At 41.6% G+C, this 12,412-nt stretch overlaps 1 protein-coding gene across 2 annotated transcripts; it reads left to right on the forward strand.

The window, feature by feature from the left end:
- The first annotated feature begins 1,193 nt into the window (after positions 1–1,193).
- LOC123136431 (uncharacterized) lies at positions 1,194–8,217 on the forward strand. Of its 2 annotated transcripts, XM_044555793.1 has the most exons (9): positions 1,194–1,748; positions 2,158–2,298; positions 2,393–2,547; positions 2,641–2,916; positions 6,598–6,725; positions 6,998–7,115; positions 7,390–7,482; positions 7,593–7,670; positions 7,758–8,217. In XM_044555793.1, the coding sequence occupies exons 1-9, from the start codon at positions 1,358–1,360 to the stop codon at positions 7,866–7,868; spliced, it is 1,491 nt and encodes a 496-aa protein (XP_044411728.1). In that variant the 5' UTR covers positions 1,194–1,357; the 3' UTR covers positions 7,869–8,217. The 2 variants fall into 2 exon arrangements, 1 of the variants encoding a protein (XP_044411728.1); XR_006466923.1 differs by lacking the exon at positions 6,998–7,115.
- Positions 8,218–12,412: the final 4,195 nt, after the last annotated feature.

Raw genomic sequence — 12,412 nt, forward strand, 5'->3', positions numbered from 1 at the left:
AGCGATGGAGTGGGCTAGAGAAATCATGATGCTATTTTATGCCTGCAATTAGTGTAACAAACCAAGGTATAAAAGGGATTACCACTCATAACATCAAAGTATTTGAAGTTCACGACAAGGTATGGAAGCAAACAGAACCAAAGAGTGTTTTTCTAGGTTGAAGTTGTAGATTCTGCCATTACTGCAATGAATCTGCAACTTCAACCCAGAAAAACTCTGGTTTAGGTACGGGCTCGTCAGGCAGGGGTGGTTCAATGGTGCGGTGTGGGTCCGTGCGAGGCCTTGCCGGAGGTGGCAGGGGACTTCAGGAAGGGGGCAGGAGTGCCCCTCCGTTGCATCTGGCGGCTGCGTCGTGTAATTGCCAGAGTTCCCCTGGTCCAGATCTGCCCGCCGAGACCACCAACGCTGCCAAGGTGTCCGCCCCTTTCTGGTCGGCCGCGTCGGTATGGTGTATCCATGAATGAAGGTTGGGCTCGGATGCTGGGGCGGCGGCCCGGTTGGTGGATGCCGGGGTGCTCGTGGGCAGAGCACACGGCTCGGGCGCTGTCCGGTCACCATGGCCGTGTGGGCGGCATGATGACCGGGGTGTGTCGTTCAGTAGTGGTGCCGCGGTTGTTCGTAAGGAAGCAGTATAAACGAATGAGCACCCCTATAAGCACATTTCTGGCCATATGAAAGGCGCATTGGCTCAGACCACTTGAGCCTTCTACACCTTTTCAAAATTGATGAATGTTTTTCAAAATTTATGAACTTTTCAAATTTGTAATTTTTTTAATCCATGTTTTTCCAGATTTGTAAGCGAATGGACGAACAAGAAAAAAAAACATAGAGACGAATGAACAAAGCAGACGAATGGAAGGGAAAGAGCGAGTGCGCTAGCTGGGCCGGCCCACTCGTGGCTGCTACAAGCGCCGGCGAAGCGAAGCGGCGCCTAAGGCGATTCCGGCGCTGTAAACGGTTTTTAAGCGCGCCGCGCCCGCGCGTTGCGCGGCTGTTGGAGATGCTTTTAGTGGATTTTTTAGACACTCCAGTTTTTTTTTCTTCGAGGGGTTCCATATACTCCATATTCTTTTTTTATTAGGGCTTCCAGATTTTTTTTTGAGAATATTTAGGGCTTCCAGATAATCCAGATAGATAGGTACTTAGGCCGTGGCCCTGTTCTCCGCGTGGCCTCACCTTCTGGGCCGGCCCCTTGTGGTCGCCGCCTTGCCCCGTCCTCTGGGCGACCCCGCGTTACACTATTTCTATTTGAGGCGTCTCTAGTCCCAAAATCCAAAGGAAAACGTCAAATCCAAACCCCAACTTCCTGCCCGACGGGCGACGGCGGCTATCGTCCTCCCCTAATTTGCTTTCCACCATGTCGAGCGAGGCTAGAAGAAAGAAGGATATTATCCCTACACAAGAAGCAGAGGCGTCTGGGTCCATGTCGACCGCAAGAAAGCGACGGCGGCCGCCGACTCGTCAGGAAACCGGGCCAACATCTCCTGCTCTCGGGGACGGTACCACACAATCGAGGATCCCTGATGAGGAGGATGACGAGGATCAGGACGCTAAGAAGAGAAATCTGGTCAGACTGGAGGAGGAGGAGGTGGAGGAGGAGGAAGAGGTGGTCTCCTCTGCACCGAGCTCCCCGATCTGCGAGCCGTATATCCCCAGAGACAAAGACGGAGCGATGCACAACAGATTTCGCAACCCGGCAATATACAACGCCTTAAGGGCTGCAGAAGAGATGGTGGAAGAAAAACTAGGTTCCCTCTCTAAGCCCCTTATTAGTTCCGTTCCTCTTCTCATTCGCATGGTAATCACATCTTTGGTAGGTCCGGCAAGATATGCTGCACAAATCAAGTCGAGAGAGAATAGCAAAGTACCACTAGTGAAAATGAACTTGCCAAAATAGCACTCAATTCAGTTTTTCCATGCAAAAATAGTACTAGTGACTAACCGAGACTAGTATATTCAAAGAAAGACATCTATATATGCCCTTATTTCTCCACATGCCATATTTCCAGTTCAGCAGCAAATGAATTTAGGCGTAGGCAAGTGCACTAGTGGGAGATAACGAGGATGAAGTGTTTAACTAAAAGACTACTGGCCGCTTATAATCTCGACTCCTATCCAGAACACTGTGACAATATTAACTGTTGCATAATCTTGTAGCTGCCCAGAGGAAACTGCCAACACTTCACTTCGAATCTTCCACTTGCCTATCTCATCAACAACTTCTCCCAGTGCGTGAATCTGGAACAGAGGCTGTACTTCATGCTGCCAATTTTGTTCTCGCGCTTTCATCATTTGCTGGTATTTAATATCTTTTGATAGATTTTCTTTTTCTAGCATTGCCATGAAATTTACCACTGTTTATGAATGTGTGTTTGTAAGTATTAATTTCCAGATGGCAAAGCTCTGCGAAGGTGTTCTGCCATTTTATTTGAATGGGATGATCATCTTAAAACTGGTGTTGTGTTGACGACGGCACATCTAATCCGCTCAAATTGCCCATCCATTGACCACTGGTTAGGAAAGAACGAGTACCGGCCTGATGCTAAGGTGCATTTCTAAATTCTATTGTACAGAAGGTCATGGTTTTGGCTTTTGTTTTTCTTAGATTAACTGAAATACTTTTTACAATAATTGTTTTAGGTGGTTGTTCATTTTTTAGATGATACAACTGCAGAGGGTGACCTCTTGTACCATCAAGAACACTATGATATTACTTTTTTCAAAGTTAAAGTCGGTCAATGCCCCCAACTGCCTTTGTTTGTTGACAATGTGAAATCCGGTCAAGAAATTTTCCAGCTTGGAAGAGATGAGAAGTTGAACCTGAGAATAACCTATGGCAGGGCACAATCTAAGAATCCAAACATGTATCGAAGACAACACTTCATGTACATGCATCGTAAAGATGATAACAATGAGGTATATATTGACAACGCAGTTTTACATTGTTATGCCATGTTTTGTTTTATAATGCTATCACTAGTATTTTAAGTTGATGACAAATGAGGTATATATTCAAAAAATGAATTTTTAATCAAAAACTCTGATGCAAACAAATCACAGGCTAACATTATTCATTTTGAACAACTTCTATTGCTTGCCTATTGGTTTTTGGGCTCCCAGAGAACCTGACAAAATATATTAGCCAGTTTTTCAAAAGTTGCTGACAAAATCGGAAGGAAAAACTGTAGTGTAGGATCTAATAGACTGTACCACAAAGCCGACCTTCTGGAAGCATCAAGTAGAATAAAGATGAACTTGAATGAGGTAGCCGGTAAACAAACAAGTTTGGTACCTGAACCAATTGAGCCTCAGTGAGATGAGCGAAACCAAATGGCATTGGCAACCTCCCAATAAATTCTAGTGTTAGGCAGATCATCACTCTCAGTACAAGTAGGAAGTTATCCAAAGTTACCTCTAGTATCAATATGAGCATATAATATAAAAATCTAATAAGTGTCACAAGACCGTCACTTAAACTTACATCTTAAGCAAGCTTGATTCCTTGAGAGCATTCATAAAAGCATGATCACACAATTAATGAAATATTATTCTTCCAAAACCAAAAGGACCATGGCGATGTCTTCCATAGCGCACATACTTCCAGACACGCTATGGAAGTTATAAATAACAGTAGGATCGTTCCAAAAAGTAGATATTTTATTATTTCCAATCATATAAACTTTCTGAGACAAATCTTCCCCGTGTCTGAGAAGGCATATCCACAAATGAAGAGTAAACAAGTTACTCACAGTAGACTGCTTGCGTATGCACAACTCATCATTGTAGTGGAAGGTGCTGATTACAAATTTGAAGTATAAACACGCAACCGATTTGCTGCCTGGCGGAGCAGTGTGACGTAGAAGCCCTCACACTGACGTGTTAGCTTCTGGTCACACAATGGCAGCAGCAAAGTGTATCCTGCACCCCACAGCCACCGCCCCGCATCAAAGCCCTTTTGCTGCCTGTGTTTTCCTCCTTATCCACATAACTGATACATGATTGCAAAAATTATAGCAAGATAAGGAGCTTACCTTTGAAGTTTGGTTGAGTATTTGGAGAGCACTGCGTTACAGGTTGTTGAAGCACACATAAGGGATAAGGTGTCTGTCACCTAGTCAGAAAATATAATATGCATAACAGGTGGAAGTAAGTAGAGTTGTGATGGAGGGAAAGAGGCCGACCTGTATAATAATTATGTGATTAGTGGATAATCATACCAAACCAATAGCCTATTTCAAGTTTTTTTAGTGCTTTACATCCAAAGATATCTTATATATATATGCCACTATAACTACCAAAAAATCATTACAGCAGAAAGAACCTCCAGGGGAAGGAATGTCAGAGACACACAACCAAAGAGATCTAACTGGAAGAGATAAGTACCATCTGCTGCATTTTAGCTAAGGTGTAGAGATCTCTCACATAGTCACATCTTGGAAAATAGCAGCCGACATTCATTTTGTTAAAAAATAATAAATGAAAGGAACAACTCGGTTGATTTGTTTCAATCAATTAGTTCAGCGTCTCTATGGTTATTTTCTAATCATAAAGCTCCTCACATCCCCTTGTTGAAAAGATTAAAATTTATAAAAACATCTGTATGTAATCATCAAAGGCTGTAAACTGACGAAGAGAATACAAATATGACCGTACATTTATTCAGACCTACAAAAGAGAACCGACATGCAGTATCCACCAGAAATATGTCTCATCTACACATATTACAGCAATTTGTCGATAATTCTTAGCAATTGACATTTATGTTTGCAAAGCTGTAAAAACAGGGAATGAATTACGAATATGGCATCAACATTATATGTAAGGCTTTGAACTGTAGGGTGCACTCGTTGAGAGCAATAAATAGATGGAGATGATTTGTACCAATCAGTGGCGAGTTGCAATGCATGCCATCCAAAAATATTGATGTGTGCTTTTCTTTCCAAACCTGAAACAATTAGCATGATAGCTCCAATGTTGCAATGCATGCCATCTATTTGCATACTGATAAGAGATAAGAAGGCTTCAAATCTTCTATTTTCTCTCTTACTTCCTATGTTCCACAATAGTTTGTCGGCAGGAGATGGGATTGTCCGTTGGTCTAATTTTTGACTGCTCTATAACTCTGATAGTTCTGACAAAAAGTTATTCTGTTAAACCATAACATGACCACTTGAGAAATCCAGGACGTTATCAATAAGCAATAACACCAGACTGAGCCATGCACTTTCCAAATTTGGTGAAAATTGCATTCTATCTTCCAATTCGCTGTAACCTGACAAACATTCTAAGTGGTCACTGCTGATTTTTTTGTGATAATATCAGCCTGTTTTGTAATTGCGTAACTGAAAACATAAAGAATCTTACTGTGTGAATGTACTCAAAATGGAATACAAGCATCCTATATTGCACTGATGTCAAGTTTGATAAGTGTACAGCTCATTTACAAATTTAGTTAAAAGTGGAGAAACAAGGTACGTGGCCTGAAAATTCCAACACTAAGTCTGTCCGACCACCCCTTTCCTGCCTCTCTGTTTTATCTATCCCTGTGTTCTAAGTGCCTCAGGCTGATTTCGCTGCACCATCTGAGCCTGAGCTAGAGTCCATCTTCCATTGATTACCCTCAATAACTCAAACGACCAAAGGCCCATCAGCCGCCACATAAAGACGCGCCAACAATCCCCGACGGATTGTTTGGAACCTATATGTAACTCCATTAACAGTTATAGCAAACCATCAGAGAAAGATAGGAACTTCACCTTCAGCGACGAAACATCAAAAAGAAATCAATAGTGATCCTAAATCTTACTCGGTTTTAAAGAATGTTATATATAAGAGAAATTAAGCCAATGAAGTAACTGAAAAGAGGAAGATAACACGTGCAAAAACCCAAAACTGAATTGGGGCAACAACAGACACAGCCCATCAGCTGCCCAGACACACGCAAAAACCCAAAACTGAATCGGGGAAATAACAGACACAACGGCATGGAATGCACAGCCGCAACATCGGGAGACCAACCATCAGGAGAGGGAGCAGCTACGCTCGCATGCATTTGGCCAGTGCCACCATCCAAAATGACGGGAGAAGCATCTGATGGCGAGTAAGCTAGAAACAACAACATCGAGGAACGCTTGGCTGCTGGGACGGACAAATTAGCAGGCACACCAAAGACGGGGATGGAGCGGCGGTAGTGCACTCTAAATCACTTCCTTTCAAGTGACTGCCGACAGTGTCACCGCTCAACCCCAAATTTCCTCCCATCTCTACACGCATACCCTCAAATCGAAAGTAGCAGACATCCAGTGCACTGCATTTGACCAATGCGAGTGCAGGCAGGGTCCCACAACGCTGCCTGACAGAGACAATTGGGACCCACTGTAGAAAAAAAAAACACCGGAGCTCTCCCTTGTCTTTTATTCCCAGGGAGCTTAGAGAATTTAGGGATTAGTGCATATCCAATATAAATTCACCTTTCTGCTAAAAAATAGTTTCATCTGCGTGAGTTTTTTTTATGTTGAATTTTATTTACTGTTGTCAAATTAATCAATTTTTTGTATCATTTTCAATTCTACAACATTGTGGATGACATTTTAATAGTTTGATGATGGAGGGCCAGCAATTGACTTCAGTGCAAATATTGTTGGCATGATCAACAACTCTACGAGCGGATCTTTCATACCTACTTCTATCTTGCACCAATGCTTCTACTTCTGGAGGAATCATGGGTATGGTTCTACTCAGTTCAACCGCTGGACAGATACATTTATCAAGTTGCACCATTTAGTCTGTTTGATCATAAGATATAAATAGTTGCCCCATTTATGTTTTTTCAATTTAATTTAGCATAAAAGTTGCGATGTTAATTTTAAATCAAGTTGCAAAATATTTGGTATACTATCAGCAGCTTTCCAGCATGTTATATAGTTTAGAATTCAATAAAAATGACTCATTTAAAAAGGGTTACATGCTTATGTCTAAATTCTGTAAATATGTATAGGCGCATCCCTCGGCTCCACCTCAGATTGAAGCTTTTCGCTATCAAGCTTCTAGACCCTTCTCATATTGAGAGGATAAGGCGAAAATGCAAAATTGATAGTGGTCTTATTGTTCAAGAGGTATGCATGCTCATTAAAAGGGCAGCCCCAGTGCATGTAGCTCCCGCTTGCGCAGGGTCTGGGGAAGGGTCCGACCACTTTGGGTCTATTGTACGCAGCCTTTCCCTACATTTCTGTAAGAGGCTGTTTCCAGGACTTGAACCCGTGACCTCATGGTCACAAGGCAGCAGCTTTACCACTGCGCCAAGGCTCCCCTTCGTATGCATGCTCATTATATTGTTTATTTCTGGACTGGTGGCATATTATGTAGTCATTGTTGCCAATTAAACCTTAGGTGTCAAGTGGGTCCCATGCTGAGATGCTTGGAATCTGTAGAGGTGATATTATCAGCTGTTTTGAGGGAGAGGAAGTTTCTACTACAGTCGAGGTTAGTGTATTACACATTTTGTAGGATTTAGTTACATTCAGAAGAAATTATATTCATGCGCATTCTATTACTTTACGCTCAGTTCAATTCTTTCTTATTGCTATTACCAGTTGGAGAAAATGATGTTGGATGTTTGCAAGAATCGTTTTATGGGAGGAATAAACTGGAATAGAAAAGTGGATGTTTCGGTAAATTTAGTTGAGATTTGCTTGACCGTTTATTTTTCATACGGGAATATGATTACCTATAAGAAATATGTCATACTGACTTTGTAGGTTTTGGTTTTCGACATCCGGAGGAGTCACTGGAGGACCAAGGTGTTGACTCTAGATGTTTCTGACAAGGGAGAAGTTATCGTGAGAGCATCTCGTCTCGTGACTGTTTAAAATGTCATAATATTAATAGTTTATGTATTTTGAAGTTATTATTTTGGTGGTGAATGGCTAGTGTGTAGCGACCAAATTTGGATTGTTTTGGTGGTCAACTGTCCCTCGAGATTCTTTTGTTGGGCTCGCATGTCACTGGAGATGCATCATTACTCATCTGCTGATAGAGATCGGTGAGTCTGCACACAGGATAGGATTTGTAGCAGGTATGAAACAGTTTCTAGCTAATAGCCTGAGTTGTACGTATGACTTGTTGGACAACTCCAAAGAGCCTTGATATGAAAAAAAACTTCACTCCACATATTTTGGCATTTGGATGCACCCCATGGCGACTCCCAAGTTCTTTTCCAATCAGGGGAGAAATAGAAGCAGGACCTTCATCCATGTCGACACTAAATTTTGCTAACTAGCTAGCTTATGGGCTATAGAATTTGCCCCTCAGGCAAAATTCAAAAGCTACACGAAAAAGTATACAAGGGAATTGGCATAACATATGATAACAATCATAATAAATAGCTACTGAGGCTCCCGTGAAATTTTCTCTCTCCATTGTGTTAATGACCACCATGTTGTGTGAGTTTACCACTAGCTTGTTACACCCAGTAAATTGTGCAAGGAAAAGATCATACTAGCCAAGCCCGCGCGAGGCACGCTGATATGACCGCATGTAATTTAAATACCAAGATTGTTGTTTTGCCTGAAGTTGGTGTTGTCCGAAAATACACTGCATATACACTGGAGCAACCGCGCCTAAGTTCTGGAGATGAGCAACCACTAGTAGATAGATGCATGCATGCTGAAGCATTGCAAGCGATGTGCATCAGGAGAGAAGAGAAGCCTATTCAGGTTAAGATGATAATTGCTTCGGTGTTAGACAATCATGCATCAAGAGGAAACGAAGGAAAAGAATACTTTAGTTATTTTGGTAAGCTACGTTCAGGAGGAGGCACCAAGGAGTCCAACGTCAGAATCAAAAGAAGAAGAATATTATTCTTTCTTTTCCTGCCAATCAAGGAAGCCATGTACGTGAGAAGGCCATTTATTTGGGAGTTTTTGAGCTTGAAGGATATTGGCTGGGGCCCACCCAGATTGACCCAACGCATGCACAAACCAGCTCATGCACGAAAGCTAGTACTAGTTTTATTTTGTTTCAATCTTTCAAGTCGGTTTAGATATGCTTACGTGTTACCTTCTGTTTTAAGCACGTAGCAAGTCTTGCTTTCCAAGATAGTTAGGGTGCAGCTATTATATAAAGCCAAACTAGTTCTTTGTAAAAGGGAGGGTATTTTTATGAAATAAACACGATGTGTTTTTAGGGTAGACACCCGTATCAAGTTTTGGAGGGATCTTTAGAAAACCCCTGTGTTGCGATTTCTCTTCGTGGAAATTGTTTTGCACGTGAGTACCTTCGTCAAGATTGGTTTTCTCGTGCTGGGCCGCAAGGTTCAAACCCTCTATTTCATGTAGATCGCGTGCGCGGGTTAGAGGTTGCTACCGGTGGTGGTGGAGTGTCGTGAAAGATCGAGCCGCAACAATAGATCGGATCTCGCCATCGAGGTTCGGTTCATATCAGGTGGTATTCAGAGCAACATTGTTCACGACACTGTGGAGTTAGATGATTGGATTATCATGGAAGCTAAGCTATGGATTTCAATTGGAGGAGGAAGGTCGATGGGATGGGTTTTTTCATATTCGTGTTGTGGTACAGGAGAGATCATGTGCCATGACAATCGACCACATGAGTTCGATCAACGCTGCAAGCATCGAGATGGTGGAGAAGCTAGATCTATCGATGACACCACGAGCACAACCATACTTGTTCTGTTGGGGTCGCGAAGTGCTCACTGTCACGCATCAAACCAAGGTACTGTTTTTGCTGGGTAATTATTTTTGCGAGGTTTTGTGTGATGTGATTCCGGCACCAATGATTTCATGTCACTTGTTATTGGGCGAGCCATGGTACAAAGAGCACGATGTTGCATATGATTGCAAAACACACAGATATATCGTCAAGAGGGGTAAGAAGTGCAGCCTCGTGCCAATGGATGTGGATCGTTTTATTTCTTGGAGGAAAGAACATCTTGAGAAGATAAAAGAGCAGAAAAAAGAAGAAAAGAAGAAAGTCAAAGTTGCTGGAATTTTTTCTGTCATCGCTCAGTCCGCAAACAAACATATTGTTGCAGAGAATAACTCGAAACCGAGGACGGTTTCCATTCAAGGGGGAGAGGATGATATGACCGCATGTAATTTAAATACCAAGATTGTTGTTTTGCCTGAAGTTGGTGTTGTCCGAAAATACACTGCATATACACTGGAGCAACCGCGCCTAAGTTCTGGAGATGAGCAACCACTAGTAGATAGATGCATGCATGCTGAAGCATTGCAAGCGATGTGCATCAGGAGAGAAGAGAAGCCTATTCAGGTTAAGATGGAGGCACCAAGGAGTCCAACGTCAGAATCAAAAGAAGAAGAATATTATTCTTCCTTTTCCTGCCAATCAAGGAAGCCATGTACGTGAGAAGGCCATTTATTTGGGAGTTTTTGAGCTTGAAGGATATTGGCTGGGGCCCTCCCAGATTGACCCAACTCATGCACAAACCAGCTCATGCACGAAAGCTAGTACTAGTTTTATTTTGTTTCAATCTTTCAAGTCGGTTTAGATATGCTTACGTGTTACCTTCTGTTTTAAGCACGTAGCAAGTCTTGCTTTCCAAGATAGTTAGGGTGTAGCTATTATATAAAGCCAAACTAGTTCTTTGTAAAAGGGAGGTTATTTTTATGAAATAAACACGATGTGTTTTTAGGTAGACACCCGTATCAAGTTTTGGAGGGATCTTTAGAAAACCTCTGTATTGCGATTTCTCTTCGTGGAAATTGTTTTGCGCGTGAGTACCTTCGTCAAGATTGGTTTTCTCGTGCTGGGCCGCAAGGTTCAAACCCTCTATTTCGTGTACATCGCGTGCGCGGGCGAGAGGTTGCTACCGGTGGTGGTGGAGTGTCGTGAAAGATCGGGCCGCAACAACAGATCGGATCTTGCCATCGAGGTTCGGTTCATATCACACGCTGTGTCCGGTGATACATTATGATGAACTAGATGATATCCCGCGTGTTGCTGTGGGAATTGTCTGTTGCTGAATAGGATGGTCGATAGAGTGGGGAGTAGAGAAATGATGATGGCATTTTATGCCTGCAATTAGTGTAACAAACCTAGGTATAAAAGGGATTACCACTCAGCACATAAAAGTATTTGAAGTTCTCGACAAGGTATGGAAGCAAAAAGAATCAAATGATAGTTTTTTTGGGTTGAAGTTGCAGATTCTGCCATTACTGCAATGAATATAGATCAAAGTGGTCGCAATATCAATATAGTAAGTAGTTTGTCATTAGTGATATTGCATGGTAAAGAGGCAAATATACTGTCCAAAATAGATGAGTATTTATTCATGCTGATACATACACACATGGTCGGTGTGAGAGTGCTTTTCTGGAAAACAATTGAAGTTCCACTTAGAAAGATCACAATCAAAGTTGATCAACCTAATGAGCACTAATTATTCATTTAAGCAATACTGCACCAAATTTTAGGAAGAAGGTAGAGTAGTTCATGAGAAGCTTGCATGTGTGGTTGACGATGTCCTGCATGTGAGAAAAAAACATCATTGCAAAGGTTAAATTTGCATAGTCAAGCTAGCTGTGAGAAACCAAACATGAGGCTGAAATAAATGGAAACAGCAAACCAATAGGATGGCTCCAAGAATTGTTAGTGCTATCCATCTTTCCAAATCAGACCGAAATTGCTTAAAGGAAGCATGCATTGTTATTTTAGTTTGTAGGTAACCTGTTTAAACAAATACTCTCTCCATTTTTTTATCTAAGGTGTATTATTTTCAGCACGGTGACCAAGACACATGATTATAGACAATTTATATCGAAATTACCCTTGTCTAATTGGTGGATTAGTGGCAAGTAAATCATTTAGGCTAGAAAAGGAAGAGATACACGCAATCGAAAAATACTTAGTTTCCTTTTTTTTCTCTACAAGGAGAGAAATATGCAATTAGGGTAGCGATGCTTTCCTTTTTTCTCGAGGGTCAAGATCAAAATTATGACGAATTAGAACAAATGCATCTTACATTGTGGATTTTTATTAAAAAACAAATACACCTTATATAAAGGAACGGAGGAAGTACATTACATGCGGGAATCCATGGGAGAAAATTCTTATTTCTATCTATACATAGAAACAAATAGAAGGAGCATGCTCATCCAATAGTAACTAATTAAATTCAGAGATGGGAGCTTCTTAAGAACAATATAAGTAACAAAATAGAATATTAACATAAGCATGTGCTCAGCTCATCCATTGTAAATAAGAAACCAAGAGACGGGAGTTTGTTTCTAGTGTAGCAAGAGTCCTAAGAATCAACGAAGCAACAACGACCCTTGCAGGCAAAACTTTGAGCACTTTTCGAGTTGAAGTGCGATTTGACAAATCCAAAGCCATGAGCTCAAGGATAATAGAATGCAGGGATAGATGAAAATTG

Source organism: Triticum aestivum, chromosome 6B (genome assembly GCF_018294505.1).
Source record: "Triticum aestivum cultivar Chinese Spring chromosome 6B, IWGSC CS RefSeq v2.1, whole genome shotgun sequence".
NCBI lineage: Eukaryota > Viridiplantae > Streptophyta > Magnoliopsida > Poales > Poaceae > Triticum > Triticum aestivum.

What these genes read in the sequence shown, in the direction of transcription:
- LOC123136431 (XM_044555793.1), top strand. Translation starts at nt 1,358, where the DNA reads ATGTCGAGCGAGGCTAGAAGAAAGAAGGATATTATCCCTACACAAGAA. An exon ending in CGCGCTTTCATCATTTGCTG is followed by an intron (nt 2,299 to 2,392) that starts GTATTTAATATC and finishes ATTAATTTCCAG; the next exon opens with ATGGCAAAGCTCTGCGAAGG. An exon ending in TACTTCTGGAGGAATCATGG is followed by an intron (nt 6,726 to 6,997) that starts GTATGGTTCTAC and finishes AAATATGTATAG; the next exon opens with GCGCATCCCTCGGCTCCACC.